This window comes from Channa argus, chromosome 6 (genome assembly GCF_033026475.1).
Source record: "Channa argus isolate prfri chromosome 6, Channa argus male v1.0, whole genome shotgun sequence".
NCBI lineage: Eukaryota > Metazoa > Chordata > Actinopteri > Anabantiformes > Channidae > Channa > Channa argus.
Genome location: NC_090202.1, coordinates 21,464,922 through 21,490,931, shown reverse-complemented (window position 1 = coordinate 21,490,931; position 26,010 = coordinate 21,464,922). Strand labels below are relative to the sequence as shown.

General features: G+C 39.4%; 1 protein-coding gene across 3 annotated transcripts; it reads left to right on the top strand.

Moving 5' to 3' along the window:
* Window positions 1-1,312: 1,312 nt before the first annotated feature.
* LOC137128844 (alpha-2-macroglobulin-like) lies at window positions 1,313-18,543 on the top strand. 3 transcript variants are annotated; one of them, XM_067507460.1, is made up of 36 exons: window positions 1,313-1,416; window positions 1,540-1,720; window positions 1,853-2,009; window positions 2,487-2,539; window positions 3,132-3,152; window positions 3,398-3,563; window positions 3,660-3,744; window positions 4,126-4,267; window positions 4,553-4,670; window positions 4,757-4,866; window positions 4,973-5,140; window positions 5,367-5,594; window positions 6,038-6,101; window positions 6,227-6,372; window positions 6,694-6,843; window positions 8,048-8,194; window positions 8,295-8,385; window positions 8,495-8,672; window positions 8,884-9,109; window positions 10,625-10,751; window positions 10,825-10,946; window positions 11,074-11,125; window positions 12,358-12,441; window positions 12,902-13,078; window positions 13,357-13,432; window positions 13,517-13,673; window positions 14,128-14,202; window positions 14,730-14,892; window positions 14,984-15,171; window positions 16,655-16,867; window positions 17,362-17,486; window positions 17,580-17,670; window positions 17,768-17,836; window positions 17,925-18,030; window positions 18,162-18,203; window positions 18,330-18,543. In XM_067507460.1, the coding sequence occupies exons 1-36, from the start codon at window positions 1,331-1,333 to the stop codon at window positions 18,332-18,334; spliced, it is 4,389 nt and encodes a 1,462-aa protein (XP_067363561.1). In that variant the 5' UTR covers window positions 1,313-1,330; the 3' UTR covers window positions 18,335-18,543. The 3 variants fall into 3 exon arrangements, with proteins under 3 accessions (XP_067363561.1, XP_067363564.1, XP_067363562.1); XM_067507463.1 differs by lacking the exons at window positions 1,313-1,416; window positions 1,540-1,720; window positions 1,853-2,009; ... (1 more) ...; window positions 3,132-3,152; window positions 3,398-3,563 and having other exon boundaries at window positions 4,126-4,311; XM_067507461.1 differs by lacking the exons at window positions 1,313-1,416; window positions 1,540-1,720; window positions 1,853-2,009; ... (1 more) ...; window positions 3,132-3,152; window positions 3,398-3,563 and having other exon boundaries at window positions 4,126-4,314.
* The last annotated feature ends 7,467 nt before the right edge of the window (window positions 18,544-26,010 follow it).

Genomic DNA, 26,010 nt, shown 5'->3' with positions numbered 1-26,010 from the left:
CTTTACTTTGGCTCCAGTAATCAGAACAAGAGCTGTTTGCAGGACAAAATCAAACACCCCACGCTGGGTAAAGGGCGATGTTGCAGCACTCAGTTTACTGTAACACTGAAACCTCCACTGACTTAAGAAAAACCTGTATCCTGCCATTGTAACCATAGAAGGAAAGGACAGGACAAAATGCTTAAATAGAAAATCACAGTTGGTAAAGCAGGACTTTTGACAAAAACACAAAACAAATCACAGAATTACCTTCAAATTATAGTGAAATAACCATAGACGATCTACACATAGTTATTTGCATACAAAGTTACATTATTTTTGAGACAGTGTCAGAAAGAGCTGGAGGCTCATATTATTTTGCATTCATTGCTGCTTTGACAATTAGGTGAAACAGTAAACTTTGAACCATCCCTGAACAAACAATGGATTGTTCAATATGCAATTTGTAAATGTTTTACATATGGTAAATGGTAAATGGGCTGCACTTATATAGTGCTTTTCTACCTGTTGGCAATCAAAGCGCTTTACACTGCTTCCTATGCTGCTATGCAGCTGGCCAACACTAACCTAGAGCCACTAAGTCGGGGTTCAGTGCCTTACTCAAGGACACTTCGACATGTGACTGAAGGAACCGGGGATCGAAACAACAACTGTGAGATTGGTGGACAATCGCTCTACCTTCCTGCATCCGTGTGTCTGTGTGCTGGTGTTTCTATGAAAAGAATAAAAAAGCCCAGTGTGAATTTTCTATGACGAGGACATTTTCAGAAATTGAGGGCAGTTCTCACATTTTTACACCGCTTTAAAGAGCTGTTTGAGGGTTAAGACCTGGTTTTAGTGTTAGTATTAGGTTTAGGTGAGGCACTGAGGGCAGCTGTGTAGCTCAATGGGTGGCTGTAGCTCCGTTGGTAAAGGTAGTCGTCCACGGACCACAGCGTGAGTGGTTCGATCCCCGGGCAATGAACACTGAACCCCTAACAGCCTAGTCCCCTTCCCAGCTGTGCGATACAGGTCTAAGCCCGGTAGAAATTGGGGAGGATTGCGTCAGGAAGGGCATCTGGTGTAAAAACTGTGCCAAATCAACAATGATCCTCTGTGGTGGGAACTCACGGGATAAGTCGAAAGGACAAAAAAAACAAAAAAACAACTGAGTTGGCACAGTTAAGGTAATTGATAGGAATTGCATTATGTCAGGAAATGTCCTCAGTTTCATGGCTACAAACGTGTGGGGTTGTGTGTCTGTGTTTGTGTTGGGGCGGGTCGGGGGTCGGTTTCTGTATTGGGGACTATTTAACAGTTGTTGACTCCCAAGGTTTCATCCCAATCAGCCATGGGTCTCCCTAGGATTCAGATGTGGACGTGGACACTGTGTGTCTTTTTGAGCTGGATGTCTGTTTATCAAGTGCTGGCAGGACCGTAAGTTTGGCAGTACTGACTGAAAATACTACTTTTAAAAAAGCTTGTTTTATGTTAACATTGAGTTTGCAGTTCTCCTGTCAGATTCTGTGAGGATAATATTAAACATGTTTCTGTCTGTAGACACTACATGGTTGCAGTTCCTGCTGTTATTCAAGCTGGAGCTGAAACCAAATTCTGTGCGAGTCTCCTGGAGCCAAACGAGACTCTGGTCATGACTGTCACTTTATTGTCTGCGGAGAAAAGCAAAATTCTCCTCCAGAAGACATCGGACACAGAGTTTCATACCTGCACTGAGTTACAGGTCAGCTCTACAGGCTTCATAATAAAAGATTGATTAGGGTGATTCCAGAACACATTAATAGAACGTAACAAAGGCCAAATCATTTTACAATGCAATGTGCATTTGTGTTTCAATAATAATTTTCTGTCACAGGCTCCTTCAGTGCAGCAAGAAGTGGTTCTGAACTTTGAGGTGGAGGTACGAGGTGACACGTTTTACTCAAAACAAAACAGGAAAGTTATGATCAAACCCTATCAACCAAAGACGTTTGTCCAAACGGATAAACCAATCTACCTCCCTGGACAAACAGGTAACCTTGACATAGAACATGCAGTCGCTTTCGAAAATTTCCAGAAACTTTTTAACATTTTGACAAACTGACATTCACTCGTTTACATAATTATTCAGGCCTTGAATCAATAGTTTGTAGAAGTCCCTCACAGCTCCAAATGTCAGAGTAAGTTGAGTAAGTGTCTACAGACGTCCCACACATGGGTTTGGGCAGTTTATCCCATTCTTCCTGACAGATCCTTGCATTTCTACAGTGTTTTATCTTTACACCACAGTGACACATATCTGACAGTTCTAGTTAGCTAACGTGGAAATTAAGACGGAGACATCGGCTGTTTACAGTAAAAATCCCAAACTACACAAAGTTAGCGGTACAAGGGGGCTGAATTGAAATGCATGTGTCCCAGTAATTAGTCAGTTGTTCTAGTAATCTGAGAGGATGTTTAACACTACTATAGATTCAATGTAAAAACTTATCCATTTGAATTTATCTCAGTGCATTTCAGGGCTGTCACACTGGACACCAAATTCAGACCTGTCAATCAGCCAGTGAGTATCTCTCCTTTCTTATGCATCTCCTATGTATTAGTATAACATTAGTTATGTAATACATGCCCCAGTGAAATAGGATACATAGACCAGCATGTTCAAAGCAAAGAGAGGTTATGCAATGAAGAGATGGACTTGTGTGTGTCCTGTTTAAACACAGTTACGTCACTAATCACTCAGCTCCTAAAGAAGGGTCAATAGTACAACCAGGGCTTCTAGTCAGACCATCTGTGCTGAGTTGACACATTTTTTATTCTTTTTTAGAAATGGAAACGATGAAACCATACAAAAATATTAAATAGATGTATGTGTTTCCAGTCACTAATTTATAATGAATACAGATTCTCACAGTGGCATTTTGTTTGTTGTGTGTTACATGCTTCATATTTTCATAAAGATAAGAACTGAAGTCTAAACTGAGTGTCTTGGAGTCAGCAGTATGTGTCTGTACAGTAATTGTAAAACACCTGCTGATTTTCACCAGTATCTGATTCCTTGGAAAAATGTTTTGTAAAAATGTTTAACCCAAATTGAGTAAACACTGTATGATGACAACTTGTCCTTCTCTCTGCCTTTTTTTTTTTTTTTACAGTACAAGATCATTGAAATTGAGGTAAGAAAATGTCCTCACACAATTATTTCTCTTATAAATTCAGCATGTTAATCTTTTCGACACATGGAGAGCCCAAGACTTCTGAGTATGATGCTACTCTACAATTTATTTATGTTTTTGTTAATTCAGAGTAAATTTACAGTGAAGTAGTATTATTAGTTACAGTACAATACAATCCTATTATTACTACTATTTCTTATTCAAACCATGAATACATGTTCCTTTCCATTTATTTCTTTAAACAGGATCCTAACAATAACCGGATTGGACAGTGGCTCAATAAAACATCCAACAGTAAAATATTGCAGCTTTCTTATTCCTTAAACTCTGAGGCTCGTGAAGGAATGTATGGAATTATTGTGTCAGTCGGTGAAGATAAAGTATCTCATAACTTCAAAGTGGAGAAATATGGTATGTTAGAATGAATCTCTTCGATGAAAACTGAATTAAGTAAACCAAGTTGTCTCTAATGAAGCAAGGATGCTAATGACCATGTTTTGTCCACAGTTTTGCCTAAATTTGATGTTAAAATAGATGCACCTGATGCAGTGAGTATTGGGCAGGATGAAATCAAAGCTGAAATATGTGCAAAGTAAGAAAAACTCCTTTCTTCATAAATTCTAAATCACACTTTCAGAAGATCAGGAAACAGTCCCTTCACAAAGTATTGCAATGTCAGGCCGGTTTTTAGTATTGTATTTGCAGGCAATTGGGTTTAAGATCAAAATGAGACGTGAGCTAAGAATGTCAGCTTTCATTTGATACTATTTTCACATACTGTAGATGCATAAAACAACATGGAACAGAGCAGCATTTGAATCACATGACCAAAGATGTTAAACCCAAATGTCTTCAGTGCACAGCAAACACTATTGAATTGGCCTTGTCTTTTCAATACTTCTGGACAGGACTGTAGGTCATGTTTGCTGAGGGAATGACTTTTCAACAAAAATGATTTTCTTTATCTAATTAGATATACATATGGACAGTCTGTGCCTGGAAGTGTAAAAGTTGAGCTGTGCAGACCTCTTCAACTTTATCCATTTATAATCTCCACTGAACATTCTGGGGAAGTCGATATTGTTTCTGCCCCATGCCACAAGGAGACAAAGCAGGTACAGGTTTCTGCAAAGAGATTGAGGCTTTCTTCACATTACAGGTGGTAATGGTTCATTTTGAGTTTTGTTTTTTTTACAGATCCAAAATTCATGTTTTTAGATTGCACATATCTAAGATAATGTCCTTGTGTAGTTTTCAAGTCACAACCATCTAGTTTTTCTTAAACAGAAACGTTTTTCAGAAATGTCCAGCAAAATATTAAAATTTTAAATCAAATCTGTTTTTATGTTTTTCTATTTATTAATTCATGTACTTTATTTTTCTTTTATTGTATTTTCTAGATGGACAAGAAAGGCTGTGCCACTTTTATTTTTGAGATGTCAACGTTTACAAAAATGGACCAAAAGGTACTTTTTGATGAACTGGATCTGCTTGCTAATGTGGAAGAGGAGGGGACAGGCAAGTCTTATGTTATATTTATATATGAGTATTAATTAAAATACAGAACAGAAGCATGTATTTAAACAACAAAACCTCCCATACAGGTATTTCACACCCACGACAGAAGAAAATAACGATCTCTTATGTTGTTGGAAAGCTGTCTTTTATTGATACACCCAAGGTTTATTACCAAGGAACAAATGTGGAGGGAAAAGTGAGTTGGAAAATGTTAAATTGTTGTTCTGACCTTTTCAGTGTCACTCTGTAAACAAGGCAACTTTGTGGATCCCCTGATGACACAAACTTTGTGTTTTCAACAGGTTAAAGCAGTTTATTTCAATGATACACCCATCGCTGACATGGCAGTGTATCTGTTTGAGGGTGAGACGTGGTCATCACGTCTTCTACAAAATCTGACAACTGACAGCGATGGTGTTGCCACGTTCTCATTTAGCACAGCTAACTTTAGTAAGGACATTGTGCTCGTGGTGAGTAAAGATTACACATAAAATTTTTCACCATTATATGTCAGTGCCATGAAATTGCCTGCATGAATACTGGAGCCACAGCAGCTGGTGAACTGTTTGCTATTTAACATTTTAAATAGCTTAATCTTACCCTGCTTGTATCTGAGCTCACTTTGCAGTATTTAGTTCACATCAACCACAATGACCCCGTATATAATTTTTAATTTCTACATCTGTATCTGTGCAGGTTAGCAACACACCAACACGTCTATACCCAGGTTATAGAGCTGCATACTATGAACATGGACGTTACACACTGTCTCTGGCACAACAAGTCTCTCCTGATACTAAAACAGTCAGCTCCCTGGAGGTGAAGCAGAAAGATGAACCACTTTCCTGTGATGCAGAGGAAGAAATTTTCATCAAATACACTATAGTTGGAGAGTCTCAGGGCTCTGTGGATATGATGTATCTGGTGAGTGAAAGGTTTTCATCAGTTCTCTCTCACACACTTGGAAAATTTAAAAATGATCTGAATTATTAAGGAATTGGCACAACTAATCTAAACGAGTGAGGCTGAAAACACATACGTTCTATTTTAGCCATAGAACGTATGTAGCAAAACCATGCTGAGCGGCAAGGAACTAGTTTTATTCAGGATTTCTGTTTTCAGTACTTAAAAGGACCAGATCTTCATCAGTCATACGTAAACAAGACTGAACTCGTTGAAGCAGTACAAAGACTTTGCATTTCATATTTATGTGCTATATGATATTTTATGCACTTTTTGAACCTTGGTTGAAGAGCAAAGAAGTAACATTCAACATACAACTATGTTTCATGGTGTATCCTGTTGAATGGACTGAAGGTTTAGTGTTACATTACTCATTATTTCTTATTATCTCTCAATTTCTCCAGGTTTTATCCAGAGGAGCCATAGCTTTGCAAGGACATACACATATTGAAGTGCAGGATAAATCAGGTGGGAACAGACTGGTTTTAATCATAAATTCGGGGTATTACATTTTTAAAGTGTTCTTTACATTAGCAGCGCCGTTGATCTATGGATGCATAAAAATGATCTGGTTTGTTGTTTTGTTGTTTTAGTGAATGAAGGTGAGGTGTCTTTCAAGCTGAAAGTGTCTCCAGACATGGCACCAGAACTCCAGGTTGTAGTTTATGCCACACTCCCAAGTAAAAGAGTCGTCGCCAAGAGTGCTGACTTCTCCACTGAGAAGTGCTTTGGTCACAAGGTTAGTGAGGCAAGAAGACTTTTGGCAACAACAGCTCATCAGATGTAGCTGTGGAATTAGTGTATGTTCTGTATTAGCTGCTTCAGAGTTAACACGTCAAACTGTTGATGTTCAGCACGTCACCATCATGTACCATGGAACATTTCTATAAATGCTTACTCTCAACTGTTGATTGTGTGAAAGTACAGGCACATGCAACTTTTCAATTCTACCATATTATTCCATCCATTCATATCAAAGTATGATCAAGATTTAAGAAACAGAGATATTTTGTGTTTTTGTGTGTGTGTGTGTGCGTGTGTGTGTGTGTGTGTGTGTCAGGTGTCCTTGGAGTTTTCTCCGTCCTCAGCTGTCCCAGGAGAGGAGACCACCATGCAGGTGACAGCTGAACCCGACTCTCTGTGTGGTGTCAGCGCTGTCGACCAGAGTGTCCTCATCAAGGAACCAGGGAAGATTCTGGATGCAGATAAGGTATCTCTACAATCAAACACAAACAGATGTTTACATACTTTAGTTTTAGTTTCGTCTGCTTATTTATTTATTTTATTTATTTATTAATTTTACATAGTTAAAAGCAGGGGTGGGTAATAATTTTCCACATAAGAAACAGAAAATATTGTGGAGGGCCAAAAGGCTAAACTCAATTCTGCATAATATTATTTGTATTTCTTTATAAAAACATTTTCAGTCACATTCACTCCAAAACATATTTTGAGCATCAAATACTGTTGGAAAGAGGTTCTTAGCATTCTGAAGACGTCACAATATTGTCTTTGTGCTCCAAACATTAAGCAGGACACATCATATTGAACTAACTGAACTGAACTGAACATCACTGAACTGTGATTTTGAGAAAAAGGCTTCCAAAGAAAGTGTCCCATTTCACTGCTAGTTGCTGCCTTTACATGCCTACATTTGTAGTCTAACCCAGCCCAGGCTGAGCCATCCGACAGCTGTGTGGTAGCCGTCTCATGCTCCTCCAAAAGTGCGACAAACTGTCTGTGATTCAATGCCCGTGCCCTGATAAAGTTTACTGTTTTAGCAACAGCATCAATAACATGGTTAATTTTCAGCACTGACTTGCACAACACATGTTGCTGTATAATACAATGCAAAAATACCAATTTCTGATCTGCGTTGATTTCTGTCACTTTATCTTGCACACATTTTAAAAGTCCAAGATTTTTCCCTGTAACCGTCGTTGTGACACCTGACAGTCTGTCCCATTTCAATCCCAGAGTGTCCATGCCGACTCAAATTCTAGTCCTTAAAGACGGCGATCTGCTCCCCGGAACTAAACACACGGCTTTACCTCCGACTCCAGTAAACAAATACTTAACAGTCCAGTTTTTGTTGAAAAGCCTGCATTCGGCATCTACCTTTTCTTTTTTAGCATGAGGGACATTTTTGAGGGCTAAAGTCATCTTGTCACGATCATAAATATATATATAAGTTGCTATGTATCGCGTTATTATGTACCTGAATGAAAAACAACTTCAAAATAAAAACAATGCAGCTTTAGTCCATGCATGAGGTAAAATGAGAAAATATGTTTATTTTGTAATTTCCAACTAACCTTACACAGCCGGTCAGAGTTAACCAAAGGGCCGTATGTGGCCTGCATGTACAATGCCCAGGTCTGGTTAAAATCCTTGGATTATGTTTTCATTTTCAGATCTTTAACTTGCTGCCTGTCAGGAAAGTTTCCCATATTCCATATGAGGTTCAAGATCCTGAAGAATGTTTGACTGTGAGAACAAGAAGATACATTATGCCCTATCCTGGAAATCACGAGAGAAATGATGCTCATTCAATTTTCGAGGTATTTCTTTTACAATATCCGTTTACAATATCAAGAATATTACCTTTATGTTTTACATTATTAGAGATCAATGATGTTTGTATATTGTTGGATTATCTAGAACGTCGGACTAAAGATGGCAACAAACTTGTTGATTCGAGTTCCTTCATGTCTAAAGTACAAAGGAATCCATTACCACCAGCGCCACTATGGTGACCTTTTTGGAGCTTTTTCACACACTTAATACCTACAAACATTAAAACAGTTCACTGTGTTATCTCTGTTCTCTGTTTGTGACTCAAAACTATTGATTTGTTTCAGAAATTAATTATTATAGAAGCAGTGATGACCTAGCCAGAACAGGAGAAATAATGGGAATGGCTGGTCCACCTGGTCTTGGTTTAGGAGGGATGGCACCATTTGTCCCTATTTCTATACCAGTAGTGACAGTTCGCACTTTCTTCCCTGAGACTTGGATATGGGACCTGGTGGAAGTTGGGTAAGATTTCTGAGTTTTTGTCTGTCTGAGATCTCAAGAAATCTTTATATGAAATAACTTACTAACATTATTTACTGCGATATGTTGTAGTATTATCAGTGCATTTAATCCAAACCATTGAAAATATATACATACTGTGCTCTTTTGATCTAAGTTAATAAAGTATGTTTTTCTAGCTAATAGATGTGATTCTTTGTATTTGCTGGTCCAGAGAGTCTGGAACAAAGGATGTGTCCCTCACTGTCCCAGACACCATCACTACCTGGGAGACGGAGGCTTTCTGTTTGTCCCCTCAAGGATTTGGTTTGGCTCCTCGTAAAGAAATCAAGGTCTTCCAGCCGTTCTTCCTGGAGCTCACCCTGCCCTACTCCATCATCCGGGGGGAGCACTTTGAGCTGAAGGCGACTGTCTTCAACTACCTGACCAGCTGCATCATGGTAATCAGTGCTTCTATTTCAGCATGAATGTCAACATGCTAACATGCTTGTAACACCTGGCCATGTGATCTATGAACCTCACCTAGGGCTGCTGACATCTGGCTTTAGTACTGATCATTCTGAGTCCCATTGGACCACATGAACTTCAGCCTTTGACTGAGTTCTATCGGGTTAAGCCATAATTGTTTCTTGGATAATATCCAGGCATATCAACCTCTCCTCTGAAGTGCCCCAGGGTTTCGTTCTCGGTCCTCTTCTCTTCTCCATCCGTACCACATCTCTGGATTCATCATCCACTCAGCCTGCTTTTTTTTTCTATTCACTAGTTTACAGATGACACACAGCTCTTACTTTCTTATTGACATATCTGCTTGGATAAGAGAAAAGCATCTTCAACTTAAGGCAGGCTTTTTTGTCAACAAAGCATCTGTGTAAATGGTAAATGGTCTGCACTTACATAGAACTTTTGTACCTTACTTTAACCTAAAGCGCTTTACACTCCTTTCATTTATTCTTTTCATTCACACTCACAATCACTCAGCAATGATGGGGAACACTACACTCTCTGGGAGCAGCTTTCTCCATAACACTTTAAAATGTCACAGGAGGAGCCGGGAATCGAACCAACAGCCCTGGGATTGGTATACGAATGGTTTACCTCTTGAGCGAAAGTCGTCATTCAGGATCTGCACTGACTGTCCCCACTAAGTCTGCTAGAAGCCTGGGGGTCATCAGTATTAACCAACTAACTTTTACTGACCATGCCCTCCATCTCTTGGACATGCAGATTTCCCCTAAAAAAAATCATCTACCATCTCATCTACGAACAGGGCAACAGCATTCACATTCAGCACTCTCTACACTGGGCTCCAGTAGCTGCCATATCAGTTTAAACCTACAGTGTGGTGAACTCAGCGGCACTTTCCTACCTAAACACCCTCATCCAGGTCTACAATTGCTCTCACCCACTGCTCTGTCAACTAGGCGGATGTAGCTCAGTTAGTGGAGCAGTTGTCCTTGTCCTTGGGCAAGAAACTGAACTCCAAGCTGTTCTCAATAGGTCACGGAAGCCCCTTGCATGGCAGCTGCCATCTTTGGTGTGTGTGTGTGTGTGTGTATGTGTATGTGTATGTGAATGAGAAACAACATTGTTAAGCACTGTGGATCAAAGAGCTATATAAGCAGACCATTTACTAACAAACCGTGTTCAGTGGTCCTTATACCACACAGCAAAGCTCTTCAGCTCAGTGGTTCCAAGATTGTGGAACGAACTACCAAACTCGTCAAGCTCAGCAGCTTCAGTCCGAATATTCTCTTAATAACTCTTCCACAACTTTCTGCGCACTTTTTGTGTTTGAAGATACATTATACCCTATGGTAGATATCGCCAGAGAAACGATGCTCATTCAATTTTCGAGGTATTTCTTTTACAATGGTCTTTTTGTGTTTGTCTACTTTTGTTGCATTTAGCACAAGTCTCAAATTTTTAATCACATGATTGTGTCTTGTGAACAGGTCAGTGTGACTCCAGCACCCTCCTCAGATTACACCCTCACCCCTCTCTCTACTGACCAGTACACATCCTGTCTGTGCGGCAATGAACGCAAGACTCTCAGCTGGAAAATGGCTCCCTCAGTATTAGGTGAGAGTCAAACAGTCATTCACACCCACACTGAAATTTTCCAGATCTACAAGAGTGATTTTACTTTTTCTAGGGACCGTGAATGTGTCTGTGACTGCTGAGGCTGTGACTTCCCATGTTACATGTGACAACGAGGTTGTGAGTGTGCCAGAAAGAGGTCGTGTTGATGTGGTCACAAAATCTCTCATTGTAAAGGTTGGTGACTTACAAACAATGATACAGTCAGTTATAAACAATAAAACATTTAATTTAATGGGATTTAAAATATTTTTATTATTGGAACTGATACTTTAACTCCATTTCCAATCTTCTTCCATTGCAGGCTGAGGGAACAGAGATAACAAAGAACTACAACTGGCTCCTCTGTCCAAAAGGTCAGGATGGTTTATACCAGAAATGATCCCTCAAACTAAAATACATTAGGAAAAAATAGATTCTTTCAGTATTATAAGATTATTTGAATTACACACTTATTTTAGCATATTTCATGAGTCCACTTTGGTAAAGCAAGCCTGGAGATGGCGTTGTTAAGGTTATTGTTGAACACTTAAAGCACAAAGAGGTGGATTTGGTCTAACAATACCACAGCTGAAGTGATGTGAAGAAACAGCATGTCAGGATAGAAGAAAACTAGTCATAAAGGAGACTCAGGGGCAAGAAGAGGCTGCTAGATTTTAAAGCACAGCAGGATGACTGGATAAAGTGGGGAAGTGTAGAAAAGAAACTTGCAGGGACACGTGATAAAAGAACATTTGTACCAGCTTGAATGTGCATTGTCATTAAGTTACATAAAGGGTTGAGTTTGTATCCCCTTACACTGAAGTTGCATGTAATATTTAAATTTGGATGTAAATTTAGAATTTAGTTGGCTCTAGGCATTTTAATGGCATATCAGTAATGTCCCTGTTAAGTGAACTGAGAACAACATCCAGTTTCACCAAATGGCTATAGGTAAGAATAAAGGTGGGTGAAAGTGGGAGAAGTACAAATCATCAATTAACATAAATACTTGATAACTTGAGAACATATTGTGTTACAAAGGTTTAATGTGCCCTACAAACTTCCAGTCTTAGGCCCATCAGCTTAGTGTTGAGGAGGGTCTCTTGGCCTAGTCTTTCAGGTGTGTTCCACACTGTCAGCGCTAATCTGATCCCTGTCAGAGGCTTTTCGGTCAATTTCTCGCCATGAAATTGGCCCATTAGTGAAAGACACCGATGTGATGTAATGTGAGGGCTGTTCGGGGTTGTTATTGATGCATCAGAAAAGATGCTGGTATTAACACCGCAGTACAAATTGTAACTTCTTATGAGTAAAAATGGTAATTAATGCTGCTTTGTTTACAGTTTGTACAGCATGTCCATGGTCCCAGGTCTTCCAGTTCTCTTCCTCTAATTTCAAGTTCAGAACATGCAGTGCTTCATGCATGAAAGTTGGTTTTCATCTGCACTGGTTGTGTGACATGTCTCTGCTCTTTAAATCATTCTGATCTGTTAGAATTCACAGACCAGTGACCCTCCTTTAAATATATGACCTCCTTGTTTTAGTACTGGCTGCTAATTGAGTTTCCCATCTGTAAGGTGATTTTTTTTTTTATTTCTGTCCACAGAAGAAGTTTTGACAGAGGAAATTGACATACAACTCCCAGAGAATGTGATTGATGGATCTGCGCATGCTTCACTATCTGTTCTGGGTAAACCCATGTACACATTTTAATTGAGGGCTTTAAGAAAAAGAAATAATGCAAGTTAACAGGATTCTCATTAAAAAGAGCATCAATATCTGCAAGTTACTTCTGTAACCGGTTTGTTCTTCTGTGGATATCATGCTTTGCTTACCATGGTTGTTAAACAATTTTAAATTGTTGCACTTTCATACGATACAGAAAGCAAATTTATAGAATAACAAATGTACTTGTCCTGTTCACATGTATAGAAACATCCAACTACTATCATGTAGCAGGACTGAATGTACTGGACAAAATTCTCATGCAAGTGTATAATAATTTTCAGATTTTATCAATTAGATTTTAATTGAATTACTTGATTGATAACTCCACTTATTAAATTAGATTTTGAGGGAATAAAAATGTCTTTTAGTGGTGTAACCGTGTAAAAACATAAACTTTGGTATGATCAAGTGTTTTCGTGCAGGTGACATCCTGGGTCGAGCCCTGCAGAACCTGGATGGACTGCTGCAGATGCCGTATGGATGTGGGGAGCAGAACATGGCGCTCCTAGCCCCCAACATCTACATCCTGCAGTACCTGAAAGGCACACAGCAGCTGACACCAGCCATCAGGGAAAAGGCCACTAACTTCCTCACTAGTGGTGAGTTAAACACTAAAGGCACATGAGAACCTGAAGCAGCCAGATCAGAATAAGAATGCATTGTGCATGTTGTGGTCCATATGCAGTCATACAAAAGTTGCATTAATGTGATGCATCATCATCACATCATCTTGACAAAAGGGAAGATTGTCAGAAGGTTTCTCTGTCAACTCCAATAAATGTATAAAATCCCCTAAACGATTACGTCTGAATCAAATTCCTTTCAAATTTGACAGTGAAGATATTAATGGGTTAATAAGCTTGTTTTTTTTACACAGGCTACCAGAGACAACTGAACTACAAACATCCTGATGGTGCTTACAGCACATTTGGATCAGGAACAGGCAACACTTGGTGAGAACATCGCTGACCAATATATTTATACAATGTGTCTTAGTTTGTAACTTTATATATGAATTTAGTTTTACTTTTCCTCAGGTTGACCGCTTTTGTGCTGAGATCTTTTGCCAAAGCTCAGTCTTTCATCTACATTGACCCAACAAAGATTGAAGAGTCTAAAACTTGGCTGGAGGTTAAACAACAAGTAAATGGCTGTTTTCAACAGTCAGGCAAACTCTTTAACAACAGAATGAAGGTAAACTGACAGTACAGTTTGTAGACTAATGACTGATGCTACTTCAGACTAAGAACAAGTTAGAGATGTTTATTTTCATCTAGAGTTAAATGCAGATGCATCATCATGGCTTAAATCTACAACATAGTCATAACTAATGCCGGGGCAGCAGTGGCTCAGTTGTAGGCTCAATTGGTAGGGTGGCCCCCCACTGACCATAGGGTTGGAGGTTCCCGCCCTGCTCTTCCCAACCACATGTCAAAGTGTCCCTGGGCAGAACACTAAAACCCCAACAGCCCATCCCCATCCTCAACTGCACAGTGCAGGTCTAACCCCAGTAGAAACATTTACATGCAGACTAATAATTTGTGATCTGTGGTGACCCTAAACGATAAGACACAAGGACAAAAAATTCCATCCAGTATGTTGGAGGTCGAGTCATGATAAAGTCTGAATGGTGCCTTTCTCTCTACAGGGTGGTGTGTCTGATGAAGTGACTCTCAGTGCTTATATCACTGCTGCCTTCTTGGAGATGAATGTGTCAGCAAACGTGAGTAGACCCTGTAACCACATTACTAATCTTATTACAACAGCACATGCTGCATGTATATACAGATTGTCAGTAACCATGTGTCTTAAGTGCTTGTAAACTGATTCCCTGCTTACCTGGTTAGCTGCAACTGGTAAAGACAGTAAAACTCTCTTCAGAACTGGTGACATATTTTAAGAACTATATATAAAAAAGTATTTACTGGAATCAGGGTCTGTATCCACATTAACCAGTCCCTACAGGATTTCATTAACATTTCTCTTATTGTTGGGACCTAAAATTCTAGATGTTATAAAATTGTGATGCTTTTTGCAATGTGTTTATGATATTTTTAATGGGAAGGTTGCACAGAATCATGGATCACAGTGTTACAGACAAAGAAGACTGCTACTGCTTAGTCGTGGTAACATTGATTCTTTTAAAATATATATTTGACTTTGGTCCTTGAAAGGTAATAATGGATTATACAGTAATATTCAGGATAAGTTCACAGTTTAATAACCATATGATGGTTAAATCTATTACAGAGTCCTGTTATGACAAAGAGCCTGTTGTGCCTCAAGAAGTCCATCAATGACCTCAGCAACACCTACACTACAGCTCTGCTGGCATACGTCTTCACCCTGGCAGGAGACATGGAGACGCGAGCTCATCTTCTGCAGCACCTAGACTCAGTAGCATTGGATGAAGGTGAGACATCACATTAAAGGAAATCATGGTGACTTCATTACTGTGACTGTGAGGGACATGACACCTGTTTGTCTGTGGGTGGTTGTTTTAGGAGGATTCCTGCACTGGTCTCAGACTGCAACAGAAACATCAGCCTCTCTGTCTGTGGAGATCAGCTCCTATGTGCTACTCGCCAAACTCAGTGCCTCCCCTACAGCTGAAGACTTGGGCTACAGCTCCCGTATCGTCAGGTGGCTGACGGGGCAGCAGAACCATTATGGAGGCTTCTCCTCCACACAGGTACAGGCCAAACAGTGAATTAAAAAGGCAATATTCTACAATTAAAGCAGGGCTAAAGAGTGAATTGGAAAATTTTTTTACACCTGTGATCTAAAGTTCAAGTTTAGCCTCATCATTGTTTTGTGAACATCATGCACAGTGGAAGGAAAAATAACTGAATCGTTAGAATTTTCTCTCTAAATTGATCATATAATGTGATTCAATCTGCAGCAAAGTTAGAAAAAATTACAGTAAACTCAATATTTCTAATCTGATAAGACAACTAGTCATCATCTATTATGGCTTTATTAAACACAGCCAATAAACAAAGAAAGTGGAAAGAGAAACAGCAATAGTGTTGTAACTACTGGTTGAATCAGCTTTGGCAGCAATAACCTCATGCAAGCACTTGCTGTAGCTGTGGATTAGACCTGCACAATGTTCAGGAGCAATTTTGGACTATTCTTCCGTAAAGACCTGCTTCAGTTCAGTCAAATCCTGGTGTGAACGGTTCTCTTGAGGTCATTCAATAGCAATCCACGCTCCTCCAGTGCTGCAGCCCTGCTCGTTTTGCAATATCCCTGCACTACTAGTCAATCAGAGGCTGGGGGAGCTGTGGGAGCACTGGTTTAGGGTATTTGTCCTGCTGCACCACCCAGCTCCTTCTTCTGAGCTTCTGTTACATTATCTGTGTTTTGTGTATCTTTAACTCATGAACAGAGGTGTCAACTAACTGAGTCTTTAAAGTCTTTAGCTGTTTCTCTGTGGCTCTTTTTACCTCATCGAAGATTCTGCTTTGTACGTCTGGAATGATCTTGGCTGGGTGGGCACTTATATAGAGAGACCCATACTACCAAATCATATCCAATGTGACAATGAGACAATGTGTCTGACACACTGACATTGAGCGTTTTTATGAGACACGTGACTCCAGTTGATATTTAGTGACATCAGAAGACTAGTGTCAGCATTACTTTATGTTTAGTGGGAATTTTTAAAAAAACACATGAAAGATCATCAACCTAGAAATATTGTGTTTGTTTACAGTAAATCAGTGACTGAAGATCTGATCACATTTCATAATCAATCCGGCAGAAAATTGTGAACTGTTCACTTACTTTTTCTTGCCATTTTCTCTAAAATTGCAGCTTATTAAAACCGCCTCTGTTTTATTGTAGTATTGTCAATTTCAGCCACTTTAAATGGATTTAAAATGTTTGATTATGATTATGAAGTGGGGAATTTTACTCAAACTGTAAAACAATGAATAAATCCTTTTCTTTTTGGAAAGACAAGAGACAGTTTAGACATATAAAGTTTCTGTAGAGCAAACGTTTTCCTGCTTTTCCCAGTGTCCATGAATGTTTCCACCCAAAACACAACTACACTGTGAGAAATAAGGGTCAGTGCTATACAGCTGTAGAAGTTTCTATTAAGAAATATTATTTATTTAACGTTTATATAGTTTCAGCCACATATTTGGTGTGTGTGTGTGTGTGTGTAGGACACAGTGGTGGCTCTCCAGGCTCTGGCTCTCTACTCCACTCTGGTGTTCAGTCCAGAAGGTTCCAGCACAGTGACGGTCCAGTCTCCCAGTGGCCAGCTGACATTTGATGTGAACCAGGACAACAAACTGCTCTACCAGGAGAAGATGCTGCAAGATGTGACAGGAAAGTACAGCCTGGAGGTGAAGGGCAGTGCATGTGCTTCAATGCAGGTCAGTCAACACTGGAAGTTTTCCTGTTTCTTTTTCTTTAATATACAGCACATACAATTATTTCAAACAAGGGATTAGCAACAAACCATATGTTTTATTTACATTCATTTTCTTACTACATTGTAATTTCAGGGCTGTGATACAAAGGGTGCCATGTTCTATGTTGTTTAATAATTTATAAATTCTAATAATAATAATAATATATGTAAATAGGAGGAAATAGCTTAAAATCTTCTTCACTCTTTTTGACTTGGCTTCCTGCGTCATTCTTCATTTTCTCTGTGGTACATGAAACAACACATGCTCACCAACCCATAGCAAATTTCATGCAACATCCTGAAACAAGTATATGAAAAACGGAACACTTGTAAAAAAAAAAGGTGGTGCTTAAAGGAAACGTCATTAATCTGGTCATAAAACAATCTAATCAAAGATTATTATTGACATACTTGTTTTTATGAAGATAAAACTTTGCTTGTGAACCTGTTTCCCAGCTTTCTCTTCACTATAACATCCCAACTCCTACTGATGTCACCACTCTGAGTGTGGAGGTCAAACCAAATGCCGACTGCACCAGTGAATCTCACAGACCTAGACTCACTCTGACTCTAAAATCCCTGTAAGATTCAAGTTACAGCAAACAAGTATCAGAACCATGAAAAACAAGGTGAAATCTCACTGAGTAACATCATTCTTTTATGGCTCATTACAGATACAGTGGAGAGGAGAACAGTACAAACATGGTGATCCTGGACATCAAAATGCTGTCTGGGTTTGTCCCACACCCAGACTCTTTGAAGAGTGTGAGTTAATACAGATACCTTTACTGGATGTTCTGGGAAAGTCATTGATGTTGATAAAGTTGATAAAAACCTAATATACTCATTGTAATATCATCAGCTCCAACGTGCCCTGCTGGTGGATCGTGTTGAACAAAAGGAAGACCATGTTCTGGTGTACATACGAGAGGTGAGAGGCATTTACAGCGAGGCTCAAAAGATGATGATCTGCAAATCTGTCTCTGATGTTGTCTGTCTTTTTTGTTTTTAACCAACAGTTACCAAAGGACATACCAATCAACCACAGCTTAGAGCTCGTACAGGAGGTCCCAGTGCAGAGCCTGAAGCCAGCTGTGGTCCAGATTTATGACTACTACCATCCAAGTAAAGCAGACACTGTGATCTCCTATACAACCCTGAATCTTTTTACTGACAACAAAACACACAATGTGAATTCATTTGACATGTTGGAAACACACACAAAACTTAACTTTTGGATTTTCTTTTTCTCTCAGGTGATCAGGCAGAGACAGAATACATCTACCCATGTGCTGCAGGTAAGAGTCCAAAATAACGTTTCTGATATGAATTTAAAGGCCAAAAGAGCACATACAGCACGTTATCTACTGAATATATCATAAATTAGTCAGAACAACAGTTTTGATTTTTCTTTTCTTTTGCAGCTTAAAGAGGGACGTGTGGTCAGTCCTCATCAATGATTCACATATTTAAAAAGTCCATTTTACTAAAGCAATGTGCTTTGTGACTCCATGTCTGTTTGTGTAAACGTATACAGTTACTGTGTATTTCACAACAAACCTTTCAGCTGTGTGGCTATTTTTTTCTAGAATTACATTTATGCATATTGGACAATTAAACAATGTGAATCCCCCACTACACATGGTGTTGGTTGTTTTCTACAGGTTGGTGTTTCTTTGTATTTATCCCAGTATTTCATCCACTGATCAGAAACAAAGTTGTGCAGGTCAGCTTAGTCTGAAAAGTCTAAATATATTCAAAGGTTTTCATATGACTTTTTAAGGAATAATTAATTTCGAATTTTAGACTTGGAGTTTAGTTATTGAAAGAAATGCATTTCTCACTGTTAGCTAACACACATGCAGTGGATACAAGAAGTCTACACACCGCTGTTAAAATGCCAGTATTTTGAGATGCAAAAAAATCGGTACAATATAAATCAATTCAGAATTGTTTCCTAATTAATCTGTGCAATTCATATAAAAACAAACAAATAACGTTGGGGAAAATGTTAAATAAATATAAAATAACAGGACAGTTAACATGACAGGAGAACAGTACAAACATCGTGATCCTTCACATCCAAATGTTCTGTGGGTTTGAGTGTTTAAAAAGCGTAAGGTAATACAGTTACCTGAAATATTAGGTATATTTAGGAATGATATTAATCTTGATAAAGGTTATAATAAACCCATACACTGAATATAGTCTACTCGCAGCTACAACATGCTCTGCTGGTGAATCGTGTTGAACCAAAGGAAAATCATGTTCTGGTGTACATACGAGAGGTGAGTAAAATTTGCAGCGAGGCTCAAAAGATGATGATCTGCAGATTTGGCACTGATGTTGTTTTTTGTTTTGTTTTAAACCAACAGTTACCAGAGGACACAGCAGTCAACCACAGCTTAGAGCTCGTACAGGAGGTCCCAGTGCAGAGCCTGAAGCCAGCTGTGGTCCAGATTTATGACTACTACCAGCCAAGTAAACCAGACACTCTGACCTCCTATACAACTCTGAATCCTTTTACAGAGACCTCAGCACATGATGACACTACAGTCTTTAGTGCAGCTGTACAAAAAATGAGATGAGACTTTATGAAAAAAGTACCACAAACCCTAAACGTGTTGGACAAATGCAGAAGGTTTGACTTTTTCATTGTGTTTTCCTTTCAGGTGTTTAGGCAGAGACACAATACATCTATCCTTGTGCTGCAGGTACATTAATGTAGGAAAATTATAGTTTCTCATTAATTTATCTTGTAACACAGTGTATTATATTACAATAGTATTGTATATTTGCAATAGTCAGAATCTCACAATAACTAAACCAGCTTGGAAGTCAGAACACTCATTTGGTTAGTATTCTGCCACAAACCTTTTACAGGTGTGTATCTACTGCATGTTTTCAATAATAAAAGTCATGCATATTTGACAGTATAAATAATATAGTATAATAATTCAAAAATACCTTTTTTTTTCTAATTTTCTCAGAAGAAGCTAATTCATCCCTCAGAATTCCAGTTTAAAACAAGTGGTAACCCTTACCTTACCATACAAACTTATAACGTGCATTTTGGAATTATGCTGTAAATTCCATACATCTTTGTAGCTACAGAGGAGTAATGTGCAAAGTTTGAGGAATAAGACGGGAATAAAATCGGACGGTGGAACTTATTAAGTACAATATACAAGATAAACATTACTACAACTGAAATTCCTGAGAGAAACATTGTCCAATATGCATCTTCGTCGTTCTCTAGTCAAAAAAAAATGACATTTGGATTATTGTGGAAAATAAGCTCAACGACCTACGTTCATTTATTTATGGTTTGGTTATCAAAATGATCTTTACAGCATAACACCACGTTTATGATTTTCAAAGCTTAAATACAATCGCAGTAAGTAAAACGCTATAGACAAAAAGCGAACTACACCACGGTGCCATGACTCAAACGTCACTAATGTCCCCACCACTAAATTTTCGATCTGTAATTTGATTAAATGCGCTTATTCCTACAGAAGCTTTTCTTGTAGGGATCTGATAAACTTCCTGTCAACTGGGTTTTGTGTTGTGGTGGTTTAGCTGCAGTTGCCGAGTTTCAACAGCAGAGGGCAAAGTCTCACTGGGTGCACAGCGGTGCATTGCGCTCAGGTGAAGGGTTGGCGGGAAAAATACAGGAAGTGAATCCTTACGCGCTCAACGAGTGGGAATGACTTCAGTTGGAGACGGAGTGTAAATGCTTGTGGATCAAAAACACGCCACGCAGCGTGATATCAGTGAGTCAGCATAAACTAATGTTTTCAGAGTGTTTTTAGTATTTCATATACACTGTTTTGAAGAAATGGGAAATGTAAATGTAAATGTTAATGAGCACCATACTATGTAGAGTTGTGAATGTTTTCTATTTCTTCTACAGAGATGCCACTGTTTTATTTGCACCTTATCTGTGTGAAGTTTTGAATCTGGTTGTCCTACAATTTGGATTAAATTCTTCTTTTTGAGGGTTGTTATCCTACTGTATCAGCCCTAGAACTTGCACTGGGCTTCTAGTGTTTTTTTTTTCTTTTGAAATTTCTAATTTTATTAAAGTTCAGTCACTGTCCATCAGTGGGAAGAAAATGTTACACTTTTAAGAGATAAAGAAGCTACATAGAAATAGTTATTTGAAGTGTGGAGTGTCATTTGCCCCGAATTCATACAAGTATCCACCCGTGAGCCTCTTCTACATGGATCACTGTATCAGGTTTACCGCCACTCATCCCAAATGCACTTTTGGAGAACTGCAAGACTTCAGGAGATTCTGGGAACAGTGGAGGCTTCAGAAACCAAACTTTAGCTCTCTGAGGCAGTGGTGGGAGGTTGGAAAGGCACAAATACACGTGCATTGCCAACTGTACACGTCTCACTCCATCGCTAAGATTAAAACCGCAATCAGGGAGCTTGAGGCAGACAAAACAAACATTGAGAAAGAGCTAGAGAATATAGGGGGCCCTCGTGAGGTCTCACCTCCTTCAACTGGAAGACATGGATGGGCCAAGCTTCTTTTTCTTCAACCTGGAGAAATCGGTAGTCAAATGATCTGTCTCAAACTTTCAGGATGCAGGGTGCAAGGTTCCAGAGCGAAATGCGATGTCATGCAGTGGATTTTTATTCCGACCTCTTTTCCGCGGACAATTGCAACATAGAGCATCGAAAGGATGCTGTTAAGCAAATGGCAACAGGACGGGCACCTGGGATTGATGGTCTCTCCAGTAACTTTGTAAAGCTGTTTTGGAACATAATTGGTCCAGACTTGCACGCAGTATTTATGGAATGTCTAGATAACGGATCTCTTCCTGTTTCTTGTCAGTAGGCAGTACTCTCCCTGCTGCCCAAGAAGGGAGACCTGGCCTTCTTAAGAACTGAAGACCTGTGGCCCTACTTTGCACAGACTATAAGGTGCTCTCCAGAGCCTTATCTAACAGGCCCAAAGATTATCTAGGAATACTTCTTGTAATACATATTGTATACCGGACAGGACCATTATGAACCAGCGTTTTCCTTATACGTGATCTGATTGATTTATGTAACACTTTGGTTTCCAGAGGAAAAATTTGGAAGGAGTTAGGGAGAAGTTTTGTGCTCCATTGTCTAAATGGAAATATTTTCTACCTCAGATGTCATATAGATGAAGAGTTCTTGTTTCCAACAACTTGGTTGCCTTGACTCTGTGGCACAAACTCACTGCCATGACACCACCAAGCGGCCTGATAGAGGACATCCAGAGAATCATTGTGGACTTTTTCTGGTCTGGCAGACACTGGGTCGGGGCGGCAGGTCTCTACCGGCATGTGGCTGAAGGGGGTCAAGGCCTGATTGACATTCACTACAAGATCACCTCTTTCATACTTTATTCTGCACAGAAACTACTTTACGGCTGTGGATCACGCTGGCTCGATACCTGTTGCCTACTACCGAGGAGAGTAGGGCGATTTGGGTATGATAGACCTTTTCTTCCTGGAGGCTGAAGAGGTAGATTGTACAGGCTTAACCTCCTTCTGCTGCTCTGTACTACAGGCGTGGCAGGTTTTTAACATAACAGCGTGTCAGCAGTGATACCCCAGGTATGTGGGTTTTTGAGGAACCCTTATTTTTTAACAACTTCGTAAGGATTCAAACGCTGCAGTCCACTAGCCTTTGAACCAGTTTCCGGGAGGCTGGCTGTACCAAGGTGGGACACCTTATCAAGATGTCAAGACCTTCTGTGGACACTCTGAGAGAGGCAACCAGAGTCCAGTCAATCCGGTTACTATTAAAAGTCGTGGAGGACGTTTTGGCAGCTCTGCCACAATCCTTGAGAGTGTTCCTGGAACACAGTAAACCAGTGGAACGATGACTGCGAGTACAGTTTTCCTCCTCTACTGATCGTTCCAGCTGTGGGGGAGTGGCAGGAAGGAGAGGACCAGCTTCTGTCATTCAAGATCCCTCAACTGAGTACTTTTCAGAGCACAGGAAAGAAGGTGATTTATCAGATCTGCGTAAAAGTCTCGAACTTGCAGTTCCTGACAGGAGCAAAAGAGTCAAGGTGGACTTGGTTTTAGGGCATAGATGATTCCCTGAAAGGCAGCTGGTGGTGCCTGTACAAGTTGCCTTTTGAAAAGCGGACAGCAGACCTCCAGTGGAGGGTTATACATGGGGCAACAGCCACGAACAGATACAGAGCGCGGCTGGACTCTAGCTTAGCGAATCAGTGTGTCTTCTGTTCCCAGATGGAGACACTAGAACACATTTTTATCGAGTGTCCTTGGAGGAAAACGACCAGTTGATAGTGAACTTCTGACAAAACACTTAATAATATGTGTTAATAATTGTGTTGAATGTGTTGTTAGTGTTTTTGTTTGTATCTTTGTATTTTTGTTTTAATTTATTTATTATTATTTGACTGCGATTAACTGTTGTATTGTAATGTCCAATAAAGGGACCTTAAAAATCAAATCTCTTCACTTTCCTTCATTGCCAGCTCTTCTGATAAAACCCTTTGCTCGGTGACTGTTTACTACGTCCATGTCTTAGACCTTGAACCTCATGTTTGCCAGTTCATGTAAGGACGTTGTAATTGAAGTATTTTCTTGATTTTAACAGTCTGGCTTGAACATCTACTACTCTGCATTTGTTTTGTGTGAACTTTTTTGCTATTGTTTATGAGACTCAGTATCTACTTGAGGTTTACTGAGAGGACGTTTGTTTTAATGAACCATTTTGCACTACCATCACCTGTCCAAGTCTTCTCCTTTTACAGTTTGCACTTGTCCTTGAGGGTTCTGGTGTTTTTTGTTTGTTTTTTACGGCTTCCCTTTCAGTTAATGCGAATTGTATCAACTACATTTCATCTTTTGTATTTTAGCCAGTATTCTTTCATCTTCGTACATGATTGGGAGACACTGTAACAGCAGAGGGATGAGCAGCCTTGTAAAGAGACGAAAAGAAAGTACAGAGTTTGTTGACATTGTTTACCATTGCTTCAAATGTGTTTGGGAATTTCCTACATTATAAGAGTGGGACTCAATAATTGTGAGCAATTTCTGCAATCCGCCACTGAAATTCAGGACATGGAAATAAGTATTTAAATAACAAGACATAATAGCTTTGGGGCTGGATTATGGATTACTCTACTAGAAATATTAATATGGAGAACATCCTGCTGTGTGACACTAGGACTAACTTAACTTCAACGTAGCCTTAAATGCAGCATTTAGAATCTATCATAGGTAAATGAGACCCCCCCTGAAAATAATTAGTACATCTGAAAAGATGCATTGCAAATTAAATAATATAAAACTTTCTTTGTGAACCTGTTTTCCAAATTTCTCTTCACTATAACATCCCGACTCCTACTGATATCGACACTCAGTGTGAAGGTGATAATAACCTAATATACTGAATCTAATCTGCTCGCAGCTCCAACATGCCCTGCTGGTGGATCGTGTTGAGCAAAAGGAAGATCATGTTCTGGTGCACATACGAGAGGTGAGAAAACTTTACAGCGAGGCACAAAAGATGATGATCTGCACATTTGTCTCTAATGTTTTCTGTCTTTTTGGACTACCAGCCAAGTAAAGCAGACACTCTGAATCTTTTAAAAGACACCACAACAAATAATGAATTCACTTTTCACACTTTATGAGAAAAGTACCACAAAGCCTAGAAGTGTTGGACAAATAAAGAAAGTTTGACTTTTCTTTTTCTCTCAGGTGATCAGGCAGAGACAGAATACATCTACCTAAATATGTAGGTGTTGTCTTGGATGAGTATCTCAGTTTTAAAAGTGACATCGGTGTCCCAGTAAAATCTGTGGTACAGCAATGGTATCACTGCTGAACATTATCATACTCTGACTTTTGAGAGGGAACCCTCAGTGTGGCTGGTTTTATTTGTTAAGGATGTAACATAAAAGGTGATAATGCTGTGGTTTATTTATTTATTTATTTTTTTGTATTTCCCCACTACAATTGTATTGGCTAACTGTAACCAGAAGGCTGTTTGAGAAGTTCATCAGTTTGCTGATGTTTACTTATTCGAAAAACTCTTTACTTTGGCTCCAGTAATCAGAACAAGAGCTGTTTGCAGGACAAAATCAAACACCCCACGCTGGGTAAAGGGCGATGTTGCAGCACTCAGTTTACTGTAACACTGAAACCTCCACTGACTTAAGAAAAACCTGTATCCTGCCATTGTAACCATAGAAGGAAAGGACAGGACAAAATGCTTAAATAGAAAATCACAGTTGGTAAAGCAGGACTTTTGACAAAAACACAAAACAAATCACAGAATTACCTTCAAATTATAGTGAAATAACCATAGACGATCTACACATAGTTATTTGCATACAAAGTTACATTATTTTTGAGACAGTGTCAGAAAGAGCTGGAGGCTCATATTATTTTGCATTCATTGCTGCTTTGACAATTAGGTGAAACAGTAAACTTTGAACCATCCCTGAACAAACAATGGATTGTTCAATATGCAATTTGTAAATGTTTTACATATGGTAAATGGTAAATGGGCTGCACTTATATAGTGCTTTTCTACCTGTTGGCAATCAAAGCGCTTTACACTGCTTCCTATGCTGCTATGCAGCTGGCCAACACTAACCTAGAGCCACTAAGTCGGGGTTCAGTGCCTTACTCAAGGACACTTCGACATGTGACTGAAGGAACCGGGGATCGAAACAACAACTGTGAGATTGGTGGACAATCGCTCTACCTTCCTGCATCCGTGTGTCTGTGTGCTGGTGTTTCTATGAAAAGAATAAAAAAGCCCAGTGTGAATTTTCTATGACGAGGACATTTTCAGAAATTGAGGGCAGTTCTCACATTTTTACACCGCTTTAAAGAGCTGTTTGAGGGTTAAGACCTGGTTTTAGTGTTAGTATTAGGTTTAGGTGAGGCACTGAGGGCAGCTGTGTAGCTCAATGGGTGGCTGTAGCTCCGTTGGTAAAGGTAGTCGTCCACGGACCACAGCGTGAGTGGTTCGATCCCCGGGCAATGAACACTGAACCCCTAACAGCCTAGTCCCCTTCCCAGCTGTGCGATACAGGTCTAAGCCCGGTAGAAATTGGGGAGGATT

What these genes read in the sequence shown, in the direction of transcription:
- LOC137128844 (XM_067507460.1), top strand. Translation starts at nt 1,331, where the DNA reads ATGGGTCTCCCTAGGATTCAGATGTGGACGTGGACACTGTGTGTCTTT. An exon ending in TATCAAGTGCTGGCAGGACC is followed by an intron (nt 1,417 to 1,539) that starts GTAAGTTTGGCA and finishes TTCTGTCTGTAG; the next exon opens with ACACTACATGGTTGCAGTTC. An exon ending in TTCTGGTGTACATACGAGAG is followed by an intron (nt 17,837 to 17,924) that starts GTGAGAGGCATT and finishes TTTAACCAACAG; the next exon opens with TTACCAAAGGACATACCAAT.